Consider the following 27,656-nt stretch of genomic DNA (forward strand, 5'->3'; position numbering starts at 1 on the left):
TCCTGGACCCAACTCTAAACCTACAGACCGGGAATCTCCCATAAGGGTGGGTGATTAGGAATTTTTTTTAACATTTCTCTATTTTCCTTTTTGTTCCTTGCTTATAAATGAAAAGGTAAAAGAGTAGAAAAGGAACACTTCGAGCAAAGGAAAGGAAAGATTTGTGTTAAAATTATTTAAATTTGTTCATACATACACCTTCATCTTTTATTATCTCAAATAGCCAAAATACTAATACTCTACACTTCATATGTTCAATATTATGGTTAATGTCTTGAATATTCGATCTTAGGGTAACAATATTGGTTATGTGTTTATTGCAATGTTCACATAAGACGCATATGCATACATACATAGAATGTATAATGTAGCAGCCTTTCAGGAAAACATACATTTCGTGCCATCATTTGGGGTGAAAAGGACATGCTTTTGTACAGAAGTAGAGGGAGTTTTAGAAGTCTTGTGAATCCATTATATGTTGGACACTTATTACAGAAAGAAAACTACAGAGCACAGGTAGGAAAATTCTCTAAAAATGGATATGCATATAAAGAAATATAAATAGCCAACTCATGAACCTACCCTCTTTTAGGATTTACAGCAATAGCATAGGGTTCTCCAGCCATGTTTGTTAAGAGTCTGGTGCAGTTGGGGCCATTCAGCTGCCCCACGTTGATAGAGTACCTCAGACTGGTCCAGTGAGTGGTGTAGTAACTGAACCAGTGCATTCTAGAATGATCAGTCCAATAAATATTTCCAGCAACCCAGTCAACTGCAATGTCCCTGGGCCTTTTAAATTCAGGACACTAAAAGAAAACAAAACAACACCACAGTATTTTCAAAAGCAGAGTGGTGGAGGGGAGGTCTGTATACATTGATATCGTATAGGAATAATATCAACATGGTCAGGTGTTAATTGTTACATAGGTTTTTTAAATATTCAAAATGTTCCACTTTATTCTTAATTTTGTAGATATTATAATTTCACAAATCTTAAGTGCACAACTCACTGGGGTTTAACCTATCTCTGCCTTTGTATAACTACCACCCCACTAGAATATTTCTAGAATTGTAGAAGGTTCACCTGTGACTTCTCCCAGTCAGTATTCCTCGAGACTCGCCATAATTCTGATGCCTAACACAATAGAGCAGTTTAAACAAATCCATATAAATAGTACCATACTGTTCTATACCTGACTTCTTTTACTCAACATTGTATCTGTGAAATTCATTCATTTTGTTGTACATGTCAGTTACTAATACTTTTTAATTGATGGGTGGTATTTCATTTTATGAATATGCCACAATTTTTTCACCATTTTACTGATTATATCCATTTGGATTATTTATAATTTTAGGCCACTAAAACCAAAATCATGAGTATTCTTGTACATTCCTTTTGGTAGACACAAACATTCATTTCTGTTGAATATTTAATAAGGAATAGAATTTCTGAGTCTTAAGGTATACATATACTTAGCTTGGATAGATCCTGCTAGCATATTTTTTCAGAGTTTGTACCAATATACACTCTTTTCAGCAATTTAAGGAAGTTGCAGTTGTTCTGCATCCTCACCATATATAATTTAAAAATGGAAAAAATATTAGTACAGATGGACACATTTAGAAAGATACCGTATTTAAACATATTTTAAGGAAAGTTACTATATCTGTCATTTACACTAAATTTACTAGCTTGGATTTTCTGCTTTATATTGTATTATTGAATTATTGTGAGACAGAAAAGTAAGGGAGTTCTTTCCAAATAGACAGCAAGGGAAATAACGTATGCTTTGTGCCCTTCAATTAACTTGATCACTTCGAGTAGGAACTAGTGTCATAATTAATTTGACATGGTCAGGTTTATTGTGCATAACCAAAGTGAGAAAGGATTCCCAGAGGTATTATATCAAGAATGGAAACAATTATTTGAAGGTGGTTATACCTAGGCATGTGGCCAATGCATAAGAGCATCATTAGGACCTGGCAACCAGTGGAAATATGGGTTTTTAACACATGATAATTTCTTGTGTGAATTACTAGTGAACAAATTTTATTGAAGGAGTGAGTGGACTTGGATTAAAAGAAGAGAAACTAAACTCAAAAAAGAACATGAGAGGTCAATAAACAGGAATTGCAAGCCACTGCTGTGTGATTACTGGGATTTCAAGAAAGGAAATATGGCCTGAACCAAACACAGAACCCATAGAAATTTCTAACAACCTTTATTATCAGTCTTTTCATCTATTGATTTAAAAACTGAAATTATGAAATTTATAGTAACCTATTTCTTAATTCTAACAATAAATACTATCCATCTACCCCGTGATAGTTCAGTGATGTTTAACAAAAAGCACTCTGCAATACAATATGCTTTAGAAACACAGTGTAAATAATAGTCACAGGTGGGTAGAATATAAATATTTGTCCTAGCCAAACCATGAGATTATTTTCAAATGTTCCAGTATCATTTAAATAAACTGGAAATTTTTTTCCTGGTTTGGCAGCGTTTAAAAGTAAATATACGAACAAATGGCATGGGCATGTCAGTGTAAGTCATAAATTTATAAATATGACAGACAATGGAGAAAATAACCATATAAGCTGTTTAGAGTCTATTGGAGTATATTTATCATTTTCTAATACTAGTAAAGCAAATCCTCAGCATCCAAAAAAAATATGATATTGGTTATCTAGCATGAGCATAGAAAAATACCTAGTTTCCCTTTATCAGATGTAAATATATACATATGACTTCCTATCCTAATAGTATCCTTGCTAAAATAGAACATATTCCATGCAAAGTTCCACTTTTTTGAATTTAGGATTTTCGTTTTGTTTTACACATTCTAAAAAAAAATGTCTGATTATCATTCCATTCTATACCTCTACACCTGTATTATGGAGAATTAAAAACCCAAATCTTTATTTTCATAAAACATTCAGAAGTTTGATTAAGTGATACTTTGTCAGCTAAGCAGGCTGGTGAAGATTCTACTAATGGCAAATTCTAGGAGGATAAATCAAATTTATGTCACATTACTGGGGTAAAAAATATGGCTTAGGGAAAAGGAAAAATGTTACTTTCCAATGCTAAGCACAAAGAGATACTGATGGAGTCATTTAAATCTATATATTTATTCTCTGGTTCCCTGATCAAAGAATCCCTAACATCATTCCAGTATCAACTAAAGTAGTTAGAATATGGGGTAAAAGACGTCACACCCAATAAATTCAACCTATGGGCATAAATCATCAATGACAAGATGATTCTCAGAGATTAATGGCATCAGGGTGAATATGTTACCAGATGTTCATCTTCATTGATTTCACAACATACTGAATGCTCAATGATTCTCAACATTGAAGAGAGAAGAACTGAACAGAAAAAGAACAATAACAAGAAAGCAACAGGATGCTCCTATTGTCAAGGAAACTATGGCCGAGTTAGGAAATCACCCTTTATAATGAGTTCCATAGGAATGAAATAATCCCTTTCTATTGCCCACAGCTTGACCAGGATTGTGAATAGTGTTAGCCATATAAAGGGGATTCTAGTATAGATGGATGTTGGCTAGGGAGTGGAAGGTAAAAATTCCTGTTGGATCTTGACAATTTGTGGAGAGGTTCAGAATCAAAAAGGTGAATACAGAAAGTGGGCAAACACAGTAAAAGTAAACTGAGATTCTGGGAGTGGAATGGAGTCAGACACAGGACAACAGAAATGGGAAAGCTAAGCCATTTGCTTCCAAAGAGGCGAAAAACAAAACAAAACAAACAAACATCAAATTCAAAAGAAGAAGAAAATACAAAACTCTCATTGCCCCTTTGACTAGCTCACTAGGCAGAGAGGTCTACCTATAAGCTGGAGGCACTAATGAAATATGTCATGTTGAAGAGACTCTAAAGGCATGCAGTTACCCTGACAACAAAAGGCGTTGCTCATATTGTTGCGCAAAGTGGAAGACACATTTTGACTGCTTTCTCCAGACAGATGATTTCTTTCCTAATAAGCTATCTAAATACACAGCCAAAGTTTTGAAGCCTGAGGCATTCTTCCTTGTGGAGATATATTAGTTCGATGAATGAAACACTTAAATCTTACAGAAAAAGTGGCAGGTTGATTGTAACAAAATTAGAGGTTACTACTTTAAACTACTAATCCTTTACAGCTGTGGATTGTAAGGTATCTGTCACAATTCCAGCTTTAGGAAACTAAAGATATAAGTCACTGGAGACATTTGACTTAAATCAAGGGAAGAGGAAAACCTATGAAATGGGACTTCAAGCATTTGAACCATGGAAATGCTGTCCTCTTTTATTATTTTTTTTTAATTCCTGTAGTTAGCAATATACTTTAAGAAAATACAGTTAATACAAAGGTAGATTGAAGTAGTCACATATTTTATCTATGGGTTATTTTTTTCATCTAAGGAAAGAAAATTTGGTTCATTTTACTAAAGTTAATTATCCTGTAATGTAATGCTATTAAAACAAAGATGTAAAGCGACTTTAAAGTGTGTGTGTGTGTGTGTGTGTGTGTAGTGTGTGTGTGATGTATATCACACTAAATGAAAAGGCTATTTACACTTCTGGTCCACAATATATGAATCAAGATTAAATTCTCATAAGCCAGGAAATAGAAGTAAAATAATGACTATGCAAGTTCTGAACATTACTAAATTATATGACTTAATAATATTGTAAGATATGTAGCTATATATTATTTCAATCCAGAAACTCATATAGCAATCAGGAAATCCAAAAAAAACTAAGAAAAAGTTATTTTTGGAGCTAGAATATGTAAGAGTTCCAAAAACAATTCAGGAAGGAAATCCCTGCCTTCTATCTACGATTTATTCTGAAGAACAGATTGTTTCAATCTGAATAATTTTAAACTTCTATTTATCTACATTAAGACCATGTCCACCCGGCACAAACTCCTCTTGGGGGAGGGTGGAAGAAACTAAATAAAAGTATGTAATTCTTGGACAATTTCCAAAAAGACCACATTTGTCTTTGGACTATAGACTCAATATTGTATGTGACTTTATTTTATTTTATTTTATTTTTAGCATACTCAGTGTTCTTTAAACTTATTCATCATTTACCACCCGCCCTCCAAAAAAAAAAAAAAAAAAAAGAGCAAAACTGGATCTCAAAACCTTCTTCACATTATCAGGTAAAAAAAAAAAAAGATATGGAAGATTAAAAAGCACATTAAATTTGGAATCAGAAACTTGATGTAAAACCTAATCCTAGTTTCTCCAAAAATTATGTGATATGTAAAATAAGGCTTTGGATTAGATGATCCGTAAATCCTTCAGATTCTAAACATTAAATCACATAACAGTTTAGAATATTATCCATTCTATGTAAGCCCTACATTTTACATAGCTTTAAGGATGTATCTAATGCTAATAGTGAATTTTCATGCATTAGTATGTGAAAAATTTTTTGGTACTTATGGGAACAATTTTAATATCATCCCCTATGTGAGTGACCTAGAATTAAGGAATAAAGGTGTCTGCTGACATTTACGATTTACACAAGCATAACACTTGAGGTGGAAAGCAGAGCTATCGGAAAGTAGAGATTGCAAGATGGTAGAATGAGGACTAAATTTAAGTCCAAGTAAATATAACTTTTAGGTATATTTTAATTTTAAAAGTAAGATATCACCTTAAAATCAAGTTATTTTTTAGCATTTACTAATGAATCATTGAACATTATATCAAAAACCAATGACATAAAAAAATCAAGTTGTTTTTTTCTTAAAAATTAAGGATATAGAAGATAGTACATAAAAAGCAGGGCAACATTCCAGAACAACAGAATCAATCAGCTGCTGCCCCCTGACTTAATGGACCATGTGTTGAGTTTGTCTCTTTTACCTGGGTCCCTAATGTCATGTCAAATCTGTTTCACTCATTTATCTTACCCATAAAGCTAGTTTGCAGTCCATGCCTTAAAGAGAAAAAAGAAGTAGATCTTATTGGATAAATTATGTATCAATAAGAAGGGGAGTTAAGATAGCAATAAACACATAAAAGTCACAGAAGCAAATAAATGTTGATACTGTCTCCAGAATCATTAAGTAAGCATCTTGGGGATGAACAGAAATATTCAATATATGTAGCAGATAGGTATATGTGTATGCATAAGTATATGTATATAATTATGTACAAATTTGGCTCTTATAACGAGCTTTTGTATAAGGAACTTACACAGTTCAACACCGAAACCCCAAATAATCCAATTAAAAAATGGGTAGAGGACATGGAAAGCCACGTTTCCAAAGAAGACATACAGGTGGCCAACAGAGACATGAAAAAATGCTCAACATCACTAATCATCAGGAAAATGCAAATCAAAATCACAATATCACCTCATGCCTGTCAGAATGGCTAAGATAAATAACATAAGAAATAACAAGTATTGGTGAGGATGTGGAGAAAAAAGAACTCTCCTGCACCATTGGTGGGAATGCACACTGGTGCAGCTATTGCAGAAAACAATATGGAGGTTCCTCAAAAAATTAAAAATAGAATTACTATATGATCTAGTAATTCCACTAGTGGGTATATACTGAAATAAAACTAAAACTAATTCAAAAATGTGCCCCTATGTTTATTGCAGCATTATTACAATAACCAAGATATGGAAGCAACCTAAGTGCCCACCCATGGATGAATGGATAAAGATGTGGTGTGTATATACAATGGAATATTACAATGGAATATACAATGGTATAAAAAAGAATGAAATCTTGCCATTTGCAACAATGTGGATGGATCTAGAGGATATAATGCTAAGTGACATAAGTCAGAGAAAAAAAATACCATAAGATTTCCACTCATATGTAAAATTTAAGAAACAAAACAATCGAAAAAAGAAAAGATAGGAAAAAAAATTCTTAAATATAGAAAGCAAAGTTGTGGTTGCTAGAGGAGAAGTGGGGCGGTGGGTGAAATAGGTGAAGAGGATTAAAAGTTTACTTGTCATGTGATGAGCACTGAATAATGTACAGAATTGTTGAATCATTCATGATATTGTATACCTGAAGCTTATATAACACTGTATGTTATATACTTGAACAGATACATTGGGCTTTTGCAGTTCAATGTATCTCCTACACCAAATATATTCAGATTATAAATATGTGTGTGTGTGTGTGTGTGTGTGTGTGTGTGTAGATATACATAATGCTGAGTTTTATACCTCATATTCTGGCTAGCTTCATTAAAATTAGTTTCCTACTGTCTTATTGCTCCCTAGACAAACTAACATTCCAGTTTCCAAGTCTAAAGAGAACCTGGAATAATAATGAAGTCACCTTGAAGGATACTTCCTGGGCATTCAATTTATACTCTTTAGATGAGAGTCAATCTTTCTCTGAGCCTGTCCCTTCAAACAGTAACAGTTTGTTTAATTTTGAAAGACTTGAAAACACATTATGTAGGCTAAGATCTATAATGTCTAACCAATATCAATGTTAATGATAGCAATAATAATGAAAGTGATGTCTTCTTAATAAAAGAGCTTCTGTTCACCAGGATAATTAAGAGAAGCAGAAGAAAGAGCATGCTTGAAGATTCTGAAATGAAGTTGCATTCCTGGAAATTAAATATGGTGTATTTAGGGCTAGGAAAAAATGTGTGTTTGTGAGTATATATGTGAATGTTCATAGGTGTGTAAGGAAATGGGAAGGGTGTGAGGTAAGAAGAGACTGAATTATCATGAAGAGGCTTATAAACCAATGAGTTTTCAATGGAAATCCATTGGAAGGATTTATGTGAGGGAGATATGATGATTATATTAATGTTTTAAAATTATTTTGGCTATAGTGTGGAGAATGGCTTAGGACTGGGGACCAGAAGTGGATACAGGATAATCAGAGGATGCTTACTGAATGGTCTTCAGAAAGGAAAATGTGGAATTGTAATCTAAGTTTTTGTGAGACAAAAGTGGATAAAAATGGGATATATCTGGAGATAAAAATATTTGATCTTGTGATGAATTGAATAACAAGGATGGGGAGAATAACTTGTAAAGTATAACTTTCAAGATCAATATACTATTGCCACTTATACCAAAGATTTTCAATTAATTTATTGCTTGTAACTCTTCAAAAATATTATGTATCTACCCTATGACAGATCCTGTTCTATATGTTAGGATTATATATAGTATTAGCCAAAACAGCAAAAATACCTGCCATAGGAATTTACTTGCAGCAAGGTAAGGTACAGAGTAGATAATAGACATAATAGGTAAATAAATTATATAGCAGTTCAACAAAGATATGCACTAAGAGAGTGAAAAAAAAAAAAGAGTAGTGTGTTGAGGATCCAGGGTGGGAGTGGGAAAATAGATTGCAATTATCAATACATTATGTATTCAGAAGATGGCATTTGAGCAAATTCTTGAAGAAGTTTAGGAATTGAGCCATGTGGGATACCTGGCTAAAGAACACTTAGGCCAAGAGAATATTTCAGGAAAGGCCTTGCATTAGTAGGTACTAATGGGTTTTACAAATACCAAAGTATCCCTGGAGAAATTAATAGGAGATGAAGTCAGAGAGGAGACCAGTTCTTTTAAACCCTTGTAACACATGAGAAATTTGTCTTTTGCAATGGAGAACCGCTAGGTATCTTTGATCAGAGATGTCATGTGATCTAATTTATGTCTTAGAAGGTGCATTCTGGTGATGGTGTGGTGAGTAAGAAGGAAAGCAGAAAGACCAGTGAGGAGGCTACCGCATTAAGTCAGAAGAAAGATGATGATGGTTCAAAGGTAGGTACTTAAAGTCAAGCTGATGTAAGGTAGTTAACTCCTAGCATATGCTGAAGGTACATTCAATAGGATTGCCTGATTTGGGAATTATTAAAGAAGGAGGATCAATAGTAACTCCAAGATTTTTAAAAAAGATTTATTTATTTATTTTGGGGGTGGAGGGGCAGAGGGTGAGAGAATCCTGAAGCAGATGCCCTGCTGAATGCAGAACCCCATGCAGGGCTCAATCTCACCACCCTGAGATCATGACCTGAACCAAAACCAAGAGTCAACCACTTAACTGACTGAGCCATCTGGGCACCTCGTAACTCCAAGATTTCTATTTTGAGCACCTGGAAAATAGATTTGGCATTAAATGAGATTGGGGAAATAGATTTTGTGATTCATGAGAAGTTCATTTTTAGGCATGTTACTTTGGGAACATTTTTTAAAATCCTCCAGCTCCCTATCCCCGGGGAGTCTGCTTGAAGATTCTCTCCCTCTGCCCCTCCCCCTATTCAAGTGTGCTCTCTCTCTCAAATAAATAAATAAATAAATAAATTTTTTAAAAATTCCAAAAGAAAAAGCAAAGTAAGCAATTGAACAGAGCCTGATAGCAATCTGATAGTTGTTAACATGTGGGTATGTGTTAAACCATTAAATCATATAAACTCTGTAAGGAAGTGAGAAAAGGTAGAAAGAAAGAGGATCAAGGTCGGGGCCTACAGGCATTCTAATATTCAGAGAAAAGGAGAAAATGATGTAGCAAAAAAGACTCATGTGAGGAAAAAAAGTAAGAGACCAATAAAAGAATAACTATATTGGTGATTCATCTTAGAATCATTTTCTATTTCAGGGCAATTATTATATAAAATGATGTAACAAACATAAAAGATCTGCTTAGGTTTGGCTGGAGAGACTGATATCTCCAAGTAGAGAACGGTTTCTCAACCATTGACATTTCAGTCAGGATAATACCCTGTTGTGAGGAACTAGCCTATGTACTATAGAGTGTTAAGCAGCCTCCTTGGCTTCTACTACACTCACCGAATGCCAGCAGCACTCTTCAGTTGTGGCAATAAAAAATATCTCCAGACATTGCCAAATGTCCCCTGAGGTGGGAGATCATCCTCAGTTGAGGACCACTGATGTAGAACCACTGAGTGTTCTCTGATGTCTGCTTCCTCTGTGACTCTCAGCATTTTCAAGGTCCTTAATTAATATCTGTCACAAAACTTATTGAACACTTCTTTGTCCTTATTTACTTGATCTTTTGCAGTGCTAGAAATATAACCTCAATCTCTTTCTCAAAATAGTCTCCTACCTTAGTTTCTGTGACACTACACTCACTTCCATTCTCCTAATGCACTTCCCACTCACTGTCGTCATTTTAATCTGGCTTTAGAGCTTGGTTCCAGTGCTTCTTTACTTCACCTGTACTCTCTTCTTGGTAATCTAACCAGGCTTCATGGCTCTAGATATATCCTCTATTCTTCTATTCCTTAAAATATATCTCCAAACCAGAGACTAAGATCAAGCTTTGAGTACACCACTGTCTATTTGACAACTCACTTGGCTCTCTTACAACCCCTCACTTGGATCTCGGACTTAACATGACTGAAACTGAACCCACAATTTACCACTTTCACTATCAATCAAGTTGTAAAATCTAGGTCTTGAGTCCTTCCTATACTCATTTTGTACATTCACTCTATTTGCAAGCTTTGTTTGATAAACTTCTACTCACTTCCTTCCATTTCACTGAGACTATAATATTGCAACCTACCACTATTTTTGCACCAACTTGGAGCACAATCCTCCTATGTGGTCTTTTTCTGTTCCATCTTTCCCCCACCCCCAAATCCACTCTCTACATTAAAGTAAAATAGTTGTCTTAGACATAAATAAGATGACATTACTTCCTCCTCATCTTTTAGGTCTTCGCTCAAATCTCTTTCAATGGGCCTTCATGGATCATCTTATTCAAAGAAGTCTTACAACGCCTGAGTTTTTCTTTCTTGGTCCATTATGTATTTCCTTCAATATAATTTTCAAAATTGGAATTTTTGTTATTTATTTAATTATGAATTTACTTGACTTTGTCTTTGTTCCCCAGAATAAAAGCTTCATGAGACTAAGACTCTGTTATTATTTTGTATCCTAGGAATCCAACACTAAACCTAACAAACAGAACTCCTTAAATAAAGCTTTGAGTATGAATGAAAAACTTGACTGGTTCACCTTAAAATGCTATACAATATGTTCAAAAATATCCTCAGAATTATTAATTGTGGAATCATGTTTTATACAGTCTTATAAGATTGATGTTCAGTAAAATTTTGAATATTGATCACAACTGTTCCAGAACCATTTAACGCCAATCAGCATATATTGTTGAACGTTTGTCTTATGCAATCAGCAATAATCAAGTCACGAAATGGCAATAATTTAATGATTTGATAGTTTTAGATTTCCTCCAAAGAAATCATAATAAATGATTGTAATTGTTAAATAGTTTGAATAAACTCAGATGGTTTGAAAAGTATTCTTGAGAAACAAGTATAGACAATTTCAAGGTAAAGTTATAATGATTACCATAAATTTATAATAATAAAGAAAATAAATCAAAAACTGAAAAAAGAAACTATCAATTTCTACTAGTATTCCAATGTCCTAAAACAAGACTTTGTTTTTTGTTAAAACGTGTGTACACACATATACACACGTTTGTGAGCACATATGCATACCTATGCACTTGTGTATGCATATGTGTATGTATGTGTGCGTGTGTGTGTGATGTACACATAAACCCATATATTGGTATTTGAGGTTTATAGCTAAGACCCAATTAAAGATGGAACCTATTAAATAAAACTTAGTTGGATATTTTCTTAAAAGTTTCAAGGAAAAATAATTGCCTAATCAACTTATTGAAGAAAAGATATGATTATTAATGAATTAAAACTATTAGCATGTTCATTCTGAAATCCTCTTTTGCATAATAGAGAATATGCCAAAAATGGTACCTCATATTCACTTCTCAAAATTAGGTAGATCAGATAAACCATTTGTTTTGCTTGGGAATATTTAGCTCTTTAATGGTAAAAATCTAATCTGTGTTTTTAAAATCATTTGCATTTCTCTAAGCATTGACCTACTTTAGTGCTTGTCGTCACGTACTTTCCTGTACAGCATTTCATACTAGAAATGATAAATTGCCAGAAAGTATGTACAATTGTTGCATAATGCTATCATATTCTGTTCTGACTACTAAAATTCAAATTCAGAAATCTCATTATGCTTTACATATAGATTGAATCATGTCAGCCTTTTAAGTTTTAAATTATTTAATTTTCTTAAAGGAAAAAAAAAATCCATCCATTTTGTATAGCCCAGGGGGCTAGAAAATCATAAGCATATCTATCTATAAATAACATAGACTGCATTTGAAATTTAAATTTATAATCATAATTAGTATTCAAGCCATTTTCACAGATTACAGAGAGTATTCCCTTCACGACTTCCAAAAAAAGACCATATTGAAAATTACCTTCCTTTGGAATGGACTTCAGTTAACATTTAGTTGTCTGCGTAATATTCTTGTGATTTCTGATACAACGTGTTTCTTACATTTTACTGAGATGGAAATATTCCAATATTTTCCGTATCTCTAAATATGCTTTCAAGACATCCTGTTAATCGCATGGCTAACTTCTTCCATTTGGTTCACTGATAATGGGGTTTTAACTAAAGTATCCATAGTTTGATTTTTGTATTTTTCTTTCTTTCACCCCTAATTCAGAGATAGAAACCGATGTTCCATATTCAGCTCAGGGAAAAATCTTGAATTTTATTTTCCCAAGAGTGGGGAATTCACAGGTCAGTATCATTTATTGTTTGTGTCAAAACTTAGAAGATGAAATAGATCACATGCTCATTAAACTACAGGATGACTAGATGGTGACTGATAAAAAAGCAGATATAATTCATGGCAGAGTAATTCAGGCGGGTAAAAAAAATCAGATCTTTATATATAAGCTGGATTTCTGAGGAATAAATACAAATTGTGCACGTAAACAACTAGATAGACATAAACTATGTCACACATCTTTTGGAAATCGTATATATTTACTATCTGGAAGGGTCTTTAGAAATTTTCTACTTCAAAATGATAGTTGTTTTCAGATAAGTAAGTTGAGACTCAGAGATGTAACCATTCTCTCAAGTTAAAGTCTAAATTTGGTTACATTACAGCTGCATGGCCACAGATGAGTCATTTAATCATTTAAGAATGCACATTATTTATTAAATTAAGAATGTAAGAATGGACTTATTCCATATTTATAATATTGAGGAATCAGGATTACAAAAAGATTTAGGAAGCAGAGTTAAATAATTGACTTTATCTGTATAGCCTTAAGTTTTGTTTTGTTTGCAATGCATTGATTGAAATTTCTATGGAATGCTCAATGGCTGAGGACATGGTCCTAAAACTCATGGCTCAGAGGTTCCAACCTTATAATCATGACATTTAATTAGCTATGATGGAATCCTAGAAACTGTACCCTAGTGTTACTCACTTTCTTCCTGGTGAATACTGTTAGTTATGAGTAAGTCTGAGGAGGGAAAGAGAGAAACGAAGTCTAGAAGATATAACACACGTAATGACTACCATTACCTTGGCTAATTGAATTTAAATTAAAAAAAAAAGACAAAATGAAGTTTCATATCCTATTAGGAAAAGGCTAAGCTTTGCCATCATTTACAAAATTTCTATAGCACAGTTATAAAATTAAAAATTAAAATATATAAGGGGAAGCCTGAGTGGCTCAGTCAGATAAGCTTCTGCCTTGGGCTCTCAGGTCATGATCATGGGGTCCTGGGATCTAGTCCTGCTTCAGGGTCCTTGCTCAGTGGAGAGTCTGCTTCTCCCTCTCCCTCTACCCTTGCCCCGGCTCATGCTCTCTCTCTCTCTCTCTCTCAAATAAACAAATAAAAAAAATCTTTAAAATATGTAAGATATATACAGGTAAATAAATATATAATACACAAATAAAACATACATATTTATATATTTCTATGTATAAGAATAAAAACTTAGTTATCAAACTAAGCAATTTTGGCTCCGGGTCTGCAATAAGCTCTGTTCACTAGAAGATACTGATTATATATTAATTATTAATTTCCCCCAGGACAAAACTAATTATCAAATAATTTTCACTTAAGAAATTATATCAAATTAAATATGTATTTTTAGAAAATAAAATTCAGACAAAAGTAAGTTGCAAATAATTTTCATGTGATTATATGCATCTTAGAGAAGAACATCTTGTCAATCATCATCATCAACGCCATCATCGTCATCATCGTCATCATCAGAAGCATCACCATCATCATCACCCTGTTAGTAGCAAGCATCTATTGAGTATTTCTTACGTGCCAAGAACTATTAACACTAACATACATACAGTATGTATATATTCCTCACTAAAACCTCATGAAATAGGGCAGAGCAGCTAAGAGGCTAGTAAGCAATAGGAACAAGATTAAAACCCAACATAACTCCACAGTACATACCCTTTTCACTTCATTAATAACAGGTGAAATGGTACCATAGGACCAATGCTTTTGCAAAACAGACTTGTGTTTTACAGATAAAGAAAGCTAAAGCTAGCCAAGACTGAACCAGCTTTTAGGTCTGATAGCAAGAGAGTAAGTGAAGGAAGGCAGAGGGATCTACTAAATTTTTTGGCTGCCTCCTAGAACTGTTCTTAATAGAATTTAAAGGTATTGTATAACACTGTGTTTGGCGGAGGAGGAGTTGAAGAAGCAACTTTGATATATATGGATTTTTTACTCACAGTTAATTTAATCTAATCTGGATTGGAAAGGCAATATAACTTCATTAAAACCAGATTATTCCTATCTACCTGATAAAAATGTGTTCCAGATTTCTATCAAATGGTATTCATGCAGTTTGAATCTTTATGGTAGATACCACTGCAAAAGATAGTAAGGACTTCCAGATAGGTACCTCTGATTCTTTGCAAATACAAAGCTTCAATTATATCCTACTGTGATAGCACTTGACTTTTTGGTTGTATGGGAATGGGCCAGGACTTATAAAAATAAGTATTTATCTGTCATTTTTCTTCCAGGTTACCTCAAAATATAAAATACACAATAAATTGACATGCCCTAAAACAGAAAAGGATAGTCTACAACCAGAAATCTAAACAAATGCTCTAGTTTATTTTTCTCAAAAGGAATAACCATGATAATCAACATGTCCATCACACATCAGCAAACAGTATTGCTCTGTTTTGGATGTTCCCTGAAATATAGTTATCAGGAGTCAGAAGAAATGGTTACACAACTGAGTTGATCTCTTGCCCTAGAAGACAGGTATATTTCTGATATTGTTAAAAATGAACTAATATTCCCTGCATATTTTGACAGTTCATTTTCTAACATGAAAACAAAGTAATGCTTCCAAATCTCATCCCATGATGAAAAAAAACTCAGATTCATAATATAATGTTAAATAATACAAAATATAAAGTGTACTAGAAATATTAGGTATTATTCATTACCATTCTTACATAGCTAAAGCAAATGAACTTAAAGGAAAACATAATATCATGCAATTGAATTATATGCAGCTATGAAAATAAATGAATAGGGAAATGTTTGATTTGGGTATAGGGAGAATATTGGGAGAAATAACTGAATATATTAATTACCTCCTATAACCAGATATTGTAATTGGTAGATTAAAAAAACCAGGGAGGTGGAAAAGTATGAGCCTTCCAATAGTCAATGTTATTTACTTACAATCAAGCCACTGTTTGCTTGCCTTTTTTCTCTGCCATGGATCATTTTGTAGAAAATTCCGCCTGGATTAAACTGAGTACTCCAAATAATCATATCTCTTTGATAATAAACATCCATCCCTGTTATCCTTGAATTATGTTCAATATGAGAAATTTGTTGATGATCGCCACTGTAGTTGAATGGATATATAAAACCCAGGATATCAGTGTCATTAGCAATGTAGAGAACTTGATCTTCAGAGCCTGGAGATTATTATAATAAAATACAAAAATAAAGTAAATTTCAACTAATGTAAACGCAATAATTGTACTTTTAAATTATCTTGAATTTTTATTCTTAACACAGTTTCTTGCTCAATAAACATCAACCCAATTTATATCATGTTATAATCTTCATGACTGATTTCTAATACACATTCACCTAAACATTTCTAAGAGCTATTGATGTAGGTTTTCCCAGGGCAAAGCTTACCTTATGGCTAGAAATTAGGTATTTGTAGTAGATACCCTTTTCATAAGGAGGGATTTCTATTTGATAAATTGCAATACATTATGTTCTAGTGCTTTGATCCTCAATATTCAGATGCTATATTGTGGACTCATTAAGCCTCAAACATTCCTGAGCATTCAGTTTATGCATCTGAGTCATCATTTTCTTAGGTTAAGAAATGAAAATTAAGAGGGGGAGAGTCTTCTTCTAATATTCATATATCTCAAATATTCTTTTATTTTTATTATAAAAAAGTTATCAATATTTACTACATTAAATTATCAAAATACCAACATTAGGATCTTGCTAGTGGATCCCTGTAGTCTGAAGTTTTGATACCTACAATACAATACTAATGTCATTTGCATATTGAAACAAGTAAAACCCTAAAGTGAATTCTGAATATATGAATTAAAATATTAATGAAACCATAAAGATTGAATTGCATATACACTATCTGCAAAAAATTTAAAAAACCCAGATTATGAAGTATAGTTCAGCCCTACAGGTTTAATGGTTCTCACTTGGTTATGTTTATCTACTCTATGGCAGGCACTGTGCTAAAACTTTCATAATTTATCTCCTCCTCTTATGGAAAGTAGGGATTCATCTTTCCATTTTACAGATGAGGAACTGAGGCTTAGAGAATTTAGTAACTTCCCCAAGGCCACAAATCAGAAAGAGTCAATGTTAGGGTTAAAATTCAAGTACAATTACCTCTCCAGCCCATACTTAATCCACTATACCATGTTGTTTTCTACCTGTAATAACTGTTTTATTAACATTGTCCAATCATGCCCTATTATAACTAACAATACTTGTTACAATATTATTTAGTAAAAACCAGAGCATGAAAATTCATACCTGAAAAAGTCCCAAATACCTGTTTTTTTAAGTTTAAAATGATATTCCTAAGTAAAGGAGGTCTGAATTAAGGCGTAATTTTATTTTAAAATCTTTTAAATTTTTACTCAAAATTCCATTCTCCTTAAAATGCCAACCTTAACCTGTTATTTTTATTCATTGGTATAATAATATTTCTCAAATAGACTGAGAGAAGGTCATAAAGAAATATAGTCTATATTCTATTACCTTGGCTTGTAAACTTTTCCCTCCTTCTGACAGATTTTTCAAACACAAAAGTGATTTTAACAGTAACCATGTATTTGACAATCACGTCTATAAACCATCCCAGATTACATTAAGAATGATAACAAACCAACTCGGCAAATTAGCCAATATTAAAAAAAGATTTGTTTGTATTTTCAGGCATGGAGTTATTGCTAAAATATAATATGAAATGTCATTTTCCCTATAAGATATTTATAGAAGTTATAATAGCATTTGAAATAATTGTTATAAACTTACCTTTTGCTATGCAGGTGTTATTCCTTTCCTGAAAATTCTGGTCACACACACATTTATATGACCCTTCTATATTTATACATTGGTGGGAACATGTGCCAAACACCAAACATTCATTAAGATCTAGAAGAGAAGAGCTCAAAATAGCATCATCGTACCCTCAAATAGTGCTTCCATTCTTTCCACATTTAAAAAAAGACAAATTTATTTTTCTTCCTTCAACTTCTTATTTCTATTTCTTTTATTGTCTTTTTAAAACTCTCAAGTATGTGATTTGCTGTGTCATATTTTCTGGCCATAACAATTTTTTACAATAGTTTCATTGTAATAATTCATCAATTGTTTGTACATTGCTTTTTAATCCACTTAACATATTGAAATAGCCCTTTCAAACTTCCCTAATATTTTCATTCACTCAAACACTTCTTGGGTTTCCTTTTAAGACTGCTCCTGATTACCTACTTCCATACCTTTGTACATATCATATAATGTTCTAAAATCCCCTTGCCCACCTTGACATAGAGAATTTTTACTCATCTCTCAAGATCCACCTGAAGTGAAACCTTTCTTTTTCTCCACCAATGAACATCCATCTCATAGTTTCTCCGCTGTTTGCTCTCTGGGTGTTTCTCTCTGACAGCACTGTACATACTATGTTTCCTATATGTGGTCATATACTCATATCTCCTACTTGACTGTCAGCCCCTGGAGGGCATAAATTATTATTAATGTTTTATTGCCTGCATGTTATACAATTCCTGGCAAAAAAAGTTAAGATACAGATACGCCTGTAACGCACTTCTGGCTTCAGATATACCAAGTTATGTTACAAGAAGGGCTACATGAAATAAACAACAGCAACAAAACCCTGAATGTCTACAAATAAATAAATACATGTAAATCATAAGTAATAAGTAAATAAGTCACAGACAATATTCTGTGGCTTAGCACATGCCTCTAATTTTAATGGCTTAAGCAGAGCCAGCAACGACGTCAGGTGATTCTGGTGAATTACTGCTTTCTCTGTCTACTTTCAGTCAGCTTAATTCTTCTGCTCTTTTTATCATGTTGCCCTAATTATGTAATAAATCTGTGAGATACATCCTTCTTTCCAATTAGAAAATTTAAGGATAAGCACACAATAATAATTATCTTTCATTTAGCTCTCAACAGTGTTCCAAAGCCTCAGTAGTAGAGATCAGGATTTTCCCAGGGACACTTGAATGACAGTGGCAAGGCTCAAATTCAGGCTTTCTGATTCTGTGTCTCTACTATGATACTTTCTCCAAGCTGAACTTGGGCATTGTCATGATAATTCATTTCTGTGTTTGATTGAAATATAGGGCAAAGAGATAAAGAAAGCTGTCTTGTTAGTGAATACTATACCAGGGACACAGCAAAATATATCTTACCAGCACTTGGCCATCAAAAAAGTATTACAATAAATGTATTTGATTTGTTTGACACCTGTAACTTTGAACAGGATGTTATTTGATTCTTTCATTTTCCTTTGATGTGGAATAAAAATTAGCAAAAATCTACATGATTTGATAAAATTTCGGCTCCCTACATGGCCCCATATTAGCCAGAATCACCATTTTCTCTTCATTTCTATACTAATGTCAGGGTGTCCGGCTCGCTCAGTTGGTAGAGTATGTGACTCTTGATCTCAGGGTTGTGTGTTTAAGTCCCACGTTGGGCAGAGAGATTACTTTAAAATAAAAAGTATATATGTATACACACACACACACACACACACACACACACACACACACGTTGATACTATGAGCTTTCATAGGGGGTGGAAGAATCTCACACATGTCCAGTACCTAGGACAGTGCCTAGCACACAACAACTCTTAATCCATTTCTACTTCTCTGCTGCTATTTTCTATAATTTATCTTCCCTTTATATATTCTAATTAAAGTATTTTGGCTCTAACATCACATAGTGATTTCTTATTCTCTTTCTGAGCTATATATAGGAAAAGCACAAACACATTTGAATTCTTTGAATTATGAATCAAAGTAATGTCTTTCCCTTCCTCCATACCAAATCAAATTGCTTTTCCTTACTATCAAAACTTCCTTTAATAAGGATACAAATTTTATTGGAGTGCAGAAGTTACTAATTTGCACAATAAAAATCCTGGATTTGTAGTAGTTTAAAATGAAGAGTGAAGCTGCAGCTTTTATTTGCCATAGAATGTAATTAAAAATACAGACAATTTTGAGATAAGAGTTTTAAATTTAGTAAGTAAATACAGGAAATAGAGCCCATTATTTACAAATAAATATTAGAAAATTAATGTTATTTGAAATTAAAATTTTGAATTGGTTGTGTGTATGTATGTGTGTGTGTTTATATACAATTGATAGAGAGTTTCTGGGGAAGAAATAAATAATCTAGCCTTGGAAATAATTTGCTTTTTAAATTAAAATAGAGAAAACCTAGGGGCACCTGGGTGGCTCAGTAGGTTGAGCGTCTGACACTTGATTTTGGTTCAGGTCCTGATCTCAGGGTCCTGAGGCTGGACTCCATGCTCAGCAGGGAGTCTGCTTAAGATTCTCTCTATTTTCCTCCCTCTGCCCTTCCCCCACTCTTTCTCTCTAAAATAAGTAAATTAATCTTAAAAAAATAGAGAAAACCCAGGCTGTCAGTTTTCAGTGTTCCATGTTAATGGAGAAATAAAATGCCATGAATAATTCAAACAAGTATATAATTCAAAGCGTACATAAATATGACAGGGCCACACTTCTTTCTTTTTTGGGTGAATATAATTAATTCATTTCAATAATATTATTTTGATTGACACAATGCAAAAATCACTTTTCTTTACCCAAGAATAACATGGACAGCAGAGAAGGAATCTGGTAGGTGAAAGCATTTTACAACTTGAATTTACCCTAGACAAGCCAGATTTAGACAATTTAGGTTTGGCTCTAATCACAATTATACCAATTTTATTTATTTATTTATTTATTTATTTATTTATTTATTTAAAAGAATTTTATTTATTTATTTGACAGAGAGAGAGCTAGCCAGTGAGAGAGGGAACACAAGCAGAGGGAGTGGGAGAGGAAGAAGCAGGCTCCCAGCAGAGCAGGGAGCCCAATGTGGGGCTCCATCCCAGGACCCTGGGATCATGCCCTCAGCAGAAGGCAGACGCTTAACGACTGAGCCACCAAGGTGCCCCACAATAATACCAATTTTAATGGAGAAACTGGTTGTATTTTATGGCTTTCTAGTTAAAGCCCCGATGTATGTTGTTATATTTACCTATAATTTATTATGAGAACCTGGCTATCCTACCATGCCCAATTTTTAAATGATCTTCAGTAAGTTGACACAGATTTATTCAGATCCTGTCTTTGAATTTTCGAAGGCACTCTTGATAATATAAAGCACTGTTTGAGACATGGTGTTAGGACAAAAGCCCACAGTTTCTAAAAGTGAATTACCTATTGCAGTACCGCAAATGCCACAACTCAAGAGAAATGGGTCATCATAAACATGTTCTTTCATGAAGTGCCTCTAATTCTCCAATAGTTCCTGAACCAGCAATTTTGTCATTTGCATTTCAAAACAGAGTTGTAACAGTACAATGAAATTCCTGCAGGTCTGAATCTGCTATAGAAAAGGCTTTGTAGCCTCAGAGATGGTTAGCTTAGCCGTACAAACAAACAGGCTCTTGACCCCGGGGACTTTCACTCTTGTAGGTAAAACGGTATCCCGTAGATACACACCAATCTGATGAAAATCAATCCCATGTCATCTCACAATTTAACAGCCTTGTGAGTCTTTTATAACCTAAAGATTTAAGAGCAAGCTGTTGAGGAAATGTACTATACCTTCACACTGTCTGTTTTTCATGTTTTTCTGAAATCCAGGCTTACAGCGACAAAAAACAGATGTTTTTATTTGATTACAATATGCATCATCTCCACATGGATTCACATTATCTTCACAGGTATATTCAGCAGGAGCTAGGATTTAAAAATACCATCAAAACTAATATAATTCTAATTCCTGAAGTGGGAGTTTACCTTTTTTCTTAATTTGAAATTATATTTATTATTCCATAGATAACTCTTTGAATTTACAAGACTATGATCTTCTCTCTTTATAAGTCATCATTTCTTATAAAAATATAGAAGCAGATAAAAAACTGAGCTCATTTACATTGAACATAGTTTAGACCAAACTGCTCAGAGCTGATATTTACAGCTGTTATTGAAGATCACTTTGTAGAAGAGAGTCGATGTTTCTAATGACAGGCTATCATTACGATGGTATGATGTATGAGTACTACATCCTTCTCTAGGAACCTAAAGGTTTCCTAGAAGCTACCTAGAGATGTGGGCATTAATTGCTAACCTAAGTTTAGTGTTCAGGAATTCAATAAAGGGTACTACTGTGTTACTCAAACAAGTAGGCTAAATTATCATTTCTTAAACTTTTTTAGTTTGGAAATATATATGAGGAGCAACATGCTCCAGTGGTCATGGCTGTTACACAAGTTAGGACAGACCGTTTGTTATTTGTCATTCCCATCATAATAGTTGCAATTTTATAGCTTTATCTCCCATTCCAGAAAACATTTTAGAATGCAGATAAATGAGAGGAACATTATTATAAAAATGATGTTGATTAGCTTTATTTTACTTACATATATCAAATTATTTTGGAATATGAAAACTTTGATCATCAGAATTGTAACCATTATTAATCCCCACTGACTCTTGACTATTTCGTAATTAAAGTACACCGTGAAATTATACCTCAGTTGAGGTATATGTCGCCATATTGTGGGGGGTAATGCTTCATCAACCCAGTAAGGAACAGCTCTGATGCATAAATGAGAAAAAGTGAAAGACTCTATAAAGGAAGTATTTTATGACTTTTATAAGTAATCTGAATTTAGAGTCATAAATTTGGTTTTTCTTTCTTAATACGAAAAATTAGATATCAAACATTAAACACAAAAATAACGAAGGTCTAATAACTCAAGTATCACCACACTTCAACTGAAATAAACAATGATGTCTTCTTTAAGAATATTTGCAATGGATTAAAATCTTAAAACACTGAATAAATTACTAAGACCTTAGTATTTTCAATGAAATACCATTGTTTGTATGAATCAAAAATATTAAATTTGTATTTTATAAAATAAAATATTAAGGGATATAAATTTCTTTGCTGACAACAAAGTCTGTAATTAGATATTGAGATCTCAGCTTCAGCTCTAATGAGGATACTCATTGTGAAATCGATCTTTTCCACCTCATGCTTTCTGATATTAATTTAAGTGGCATTCTAAGGTTGCATTGGCAAGGGCTTACCAAAAAAAAGTACACTTAAGAACGTTTTTGAAGAACAGTATTTTTTCGCATCAGTAGAGAAAATTTTAGTCATGTAGAAGTAGAACTTGAACTTGCATGTTGCTACACTTTAACAGAAAATAAACTCACTTATTCTGCAGCCTTGTTCATCTGAACCATCTCCACAGTCATCAAGTTGATCACACTGGAGGTCCATGGGGATACATTTTTTATTGCTGCAAGCAAACTCATCTTTTTTACATGGTCTTGCTTTATATGTAAGCTTACCTATAAAGTCATTAAAAATGATTAGTGCTTCCCAGAATCAAAACAAATTTATTGAGTACATTAACACATTCAAGATTCTACTAAACATTATGAAAAACATGGCTCCACATTCCTTTATTTGAAGCTCTTGGGCCAAATGAAAAAATTAAGAAATTCTGGACTTTTAGAAAAATAACAGTGTATTTACCCTATAATAAGTAACGTTATATTTCCACAGGAAAATGTTTGAATATTCACCCTAAGTGGCACTTTGTTCTTAAAGTAATGCAAACTGCTTCGGACCAGTTCAAGTCAGGGTTTGTCACCAAATGATTTTGCCACATACATTAGTAAAGCCTCTGGTTTTAAAAGTTTTGTCAATTTCAGAATTGTGAAGAAGGAATTGTATATACAGACATATACTCTTTATTAACACTTTCCCCTCAAGGAACTGTTTAACAGAGAACATTTTTAAACCACTGTGTTTTTTCTTTCATGCAATATTTTCTGAAATAAACTGTGTATAATCAATGGAGATTTACAGACTAGTAGAGACTTTGGATAAGGCTGCACAGCTCTACTATTCAAATGTATGTTAGGACATTATTTTCATACCTTGTCAGAAGATCAAGTACCTGAAAAAAAATACTCTCAGACATGCCACATGGAAAATACTTCTTTTTAATTTTTTGAGCCCCAAAACCATTGTATTATCTTGTAGCTGTTACTGAATCAATTATTTCACATTAAACGGATTTACCACCACAGTGATCTTCATCTGAGTTGTCCCCACAGTCATCAATCCCATTGCACATTTGCTCAGGCTGCAGGCATATTCTGTTATTTCTGCATCTGTGAGGTCTTGTCGGTGGGCAAAGAAATTTGGCTGAAAAAAAAGAAAAAAGCAAAGCAGTTCCTTTGGGTACACTGACTTATGAGGAAACCCCTCCCCCCCTTTTTTGTTTTGTTTTGGGTTTTTTGCTTTTTTGTTCCCTTCTTTTCAAATCCATAATCAAGCTTTTCTGAATATCTTTTGTGGTGGAAATTGCCTACATGTAGGTACTAGAAAATGAGTGATAATAGAAGCTATGATCCTAGTTATTTATATTAACTACAGAAAAGAGTGCACAGCTGAAATGAAATAAAGTAAGAAAAAGAGCCAAACTTCATGGTCTCATTTCCAGATGCCTTATTTTAGCTGACTTCACTTGGTGTTTCAAATTAATTTATGCCTGTGGTTTATACAACATGGCAGGACACTTAGCTATTTGAAAGAGCAATTTCACACAGAATAGAGCTTGAGCAAGCATATGTTACAGGTCCAAATTTGAAAATAGGTCATCCTGTGAAAAAAATGTCCCAACAATACTATAACTGTGTTTCTTACTCTGTATCTCTGTAAACGAATGTGTAAATATGTATTTGAGTCACATAGGTGATCTTTGTTATTTATGTTAAATATTTGTGGGTGTATGTGTGTGTGTGTGTGTGTGTGTGTGTGTGTTTGTGTCTTAAAGAGACAACAGTGAAAGCCAGAGAATTTTACTCTTGTCCTTTCTATCATTATCTAATCTGAAGAGTTCCACCCCCAGAGTAGGAAACATCTCTCATGACACTTTATCCTTACTTATAGAATACTCCAGGGCTCTTTCATTGGTTTCCTGATCTTCTCACTCTTGAATATCTGCTGATATTCTCATTCATTCTCATGGATTTACTTGGTGGTATACCCTTAAGACTTTCAATTCACTATCTAACTCGAGTGTCTCACAATTGATTATAGGACATCCCCTCAGCAATTTCAAATTCAATAAGTTCAAAACTTCATTCTTTATCACCTTCCTGTGACTTCCTTTTCCCCAAACATAAGCTTCGTGTTATTTCCATGGTTCAGTTAGTAGCACATCAAGGCTGCAAGTTTGGGGATATTCTAAATGCATTCCTCTTATTGACCTTTAACTTTCACTAGTCAACAAATCCAGCTAATACAGTCCCCAAACTTGCCTTCTTCTCTCCAGCTCAACTCTTCATTATCTCTTTCAGAGAAAACCGCAGTAGAAACCTAAATATCTCTGTTTCTTTGCCCAACCTACGCTATTCCAAAAGGCACCAGAACAACCCACCTTAGACATTAATCTGATCATCTCTTCCATAGTTTCCAGCATTTTCAGAATAAAATTTAAGATACCTCACATGGCATAATAGACTGTTCATTATTTTGTCCATGCCACTCCTACAGAGTCATCCCTTGTCACTCTTAATATTCGAGCAATACGACTTTATTAGCTCCTTAAATCTGCCATACTCCTTCTTGCCTGATCTCCTTGGTTTAATTGAAATCTGGTACCCACTCCAAGCATAGTTCTTCCCCTTTAGGTCTTTCACGAATATTTCTTAAATTTCTCAAACCTCATGTTATCTTATGTTTAAATATACCTTAAGTTCCTACTTTAGCTTTCAGAACTTTGTTACTGTATCTTCACATTCTATTTTTAAAAATAAACTAAAAACAGGGGCGCCTAGGTGTCTCAGTCGTTAAGCATCTGCCTTCGGTTCAGGGCGTAATCCCAGGGTCCTGGGATCGAGCCCTGCATCGGGCTCCCTGCTCCGCTGGGAGCCTGCTTCTTCTTCTCCCACTCCCCTGCTTGTGTTCCTTCTCTCGCTCGCTGTCTCTCTCTCTCTGTCAAATAAATAAATAAAATCTTTAAAAAAATTAAAAACAAAAACTATTTTAATTTTGATGGCCAGTCATTTGATTATACATCTTTCTTATTGCTATTTTCTCATCAACCTTGTAAACATCATCCCCTCCCCAGCTTACTAATCACTGTAGCACCTTCCTTTGTCATTATTGATCTCCATCCAAACTCATTTCAACATCCTAGATGACTTCAACATCCATATGAACAAACCAACCGATAGCAGTACCTCTTAGCTCCTTGAGTTTTTCGTACCCAGTGATCTTTTACTCTATTTCACCTAAGTCACCAACTAGCTTAGAAGGTTGTGAAGACTGGTAGATTTCAATAAATTTCTCTTAATGTAGCTAATGACATTTCATGTTGCTTGCAGATAAGAACACTAACTGATCCACATAAGTGCAGCTGGATATACTGTTTCCTCCAATTGCTTCATTTACAAAGTCACTAATTTGAATGTTACAAATTCTGACCAGTATTTCTTACTTTCCCAAATTTTTAATTCAACCAGTCTCAGTAAGTCCTTTTTCTGTCTTAGGTGAAACTTTAGCCCAGTGATAGACCTACCTTTTCCTATTCGCTAGTGTTTTTTGTCTTTACTTCCCTCTCCATTGACATTAGATCCCATGCTCATCTTTTAATTTACTCACTCGACAAATATTTATTGGTTAATTATTATATGTTGGACACTGTTCTAAGAATTCATTTAGAAACGCAGTTTAGTACAAATAATCTGGATTATCTGGCCTTTTTCTCTTTTTCATTTAGTTATCTAACAAAACCCTAAGTTTAGATGAATAAAACCATCTGCTATTCCAACGTCTGGACTCTGGGAAGGCCAAGAATGTTGCAGATGATCATGCACAAGACCAACTGACATCACAAATATGAATATATTTATTAATGCCAGAGAGGCTCTACATATTACTTGGAAACCATATATATCTATATTTATATATAGATATAAATGCATATATCTAGATAGATAGATATGGACATAGATACAGATATAGATAGCATGTCACTCTCTTACCCTTTGCAGTAATGATTCAAATCTGCATTCTTTTCAAATTTTCTTACAATAACAACCTTCCATATTCTATATATGGATATACTTCCTAGCGCATACATAAAAAAGTAGAAATAAAACAATGGGGAATTTGTTATCACCTCATGGTATGATTGCACATCCACCTGCATCTATAAATAGTCTATCAATTCATGTCAGTATTTTTAATAACAGAGAAGGGGTGACTACTCTTATCTAAAACTAAGTTTTCATCTGCTCTGAAACTCATTGTATCCTGCCTTTTCAGGAACGATTTCATCTTTCCTGATACATTTCATTACCTTGGTATTTCTTTTGCCATACTTTTTTTTTTTTTCTAAATTATTTTGTGGTAACTTACCTGAGTTTCTTCCAGCTGCTCATGTTTATTTAGAGGTTTGGTGGCCCTCAATATTCTATCCTAATTCCCTTCTTCTCTTATGCCTTATTCCCACCCAGCCTAAATCTTACAAATTCCATAGTATTCATTACCCCACTTTATTCTGACTCTCAAGTTTATAATTCTAAACCAGCTTTTTAAGCTTTAGAACCAAGTATCTAGAGCTACATGAAGTCTATACTTGAATGTCTCCTCAGATGTATCTCAAACCAGACTTTTAATCTTTACTTGCAATATGTTTCTTCTTCCTATGTTCCCTACGTATTCAACTCGACAAGCACAAACACCCTAGAAATTATATTTAGTAACTTCTTCTCCCTTGCCCCATATATCTAATTATTACTTAATCCAATTTATTTTGCTTTTCAAATCACCTGTGTATATTTGCTATCACTGCTATCATTATCTTAACCCAAACTAGTGGCATGGCTTGCTCAGAGTGCAGCACTTAATTA

The 27,656-nt window shown here is 33.6% G+C and overlaps 1 protein-coding gene across 1 annotated transcript in view; it reads right to left on the reverse strand.

Moving 5' to 3' along the window:
* The window catches only part of LRP1B (LDL receptor related protein 1B), a 1,450,575-nt gene that overhangs the window by 93,614 nt on the left and 1,329,305 nt on the right, over positions 1-27,656 (reverse strand). The window contains exons 73-78 of the mRNA XM_057306380.1: positions 23,815-23,940; positions 22,938-23,075; positions 21,315-21,449; positions 17,467-17,586; positions 15,610-15,851; positions 583-806 (exon numbers count right to left, since the gene is read on the reverse strand). Coding sequence (XP_057162363.1) covers positions 583-806; positions 15,610-15,851; positions 17,467-17,586; positions 21,315-21,449; positions 22,938-23,075; positions 23,815-23,940 — 985 coding nt within the window. The remainder of the gene's footprint in view (positions 1-582; positions 807-15,609; positions 15,852-17,466; positions 17,587-21,314; positions 21,450-22,937; positions 23,076-23,814; positions 23,941-27,656) is intronic.

The sequence above is a fragment of the Ursus arctos genome, unplaced genomic scaffold (assembly GCF_023065955.2).
Source record: "Ursus arctos isolate Adak ecotype North America unplaced genomic scaffold, UrsArc2.0 scaffold_1, whole genome shotgun sequence".
Lineage (NCBI taxonomy): Eukaryota > Metazoa > Chordata > Mammalia > Carnivora > Ursidae > Ursus > Ursus arctos.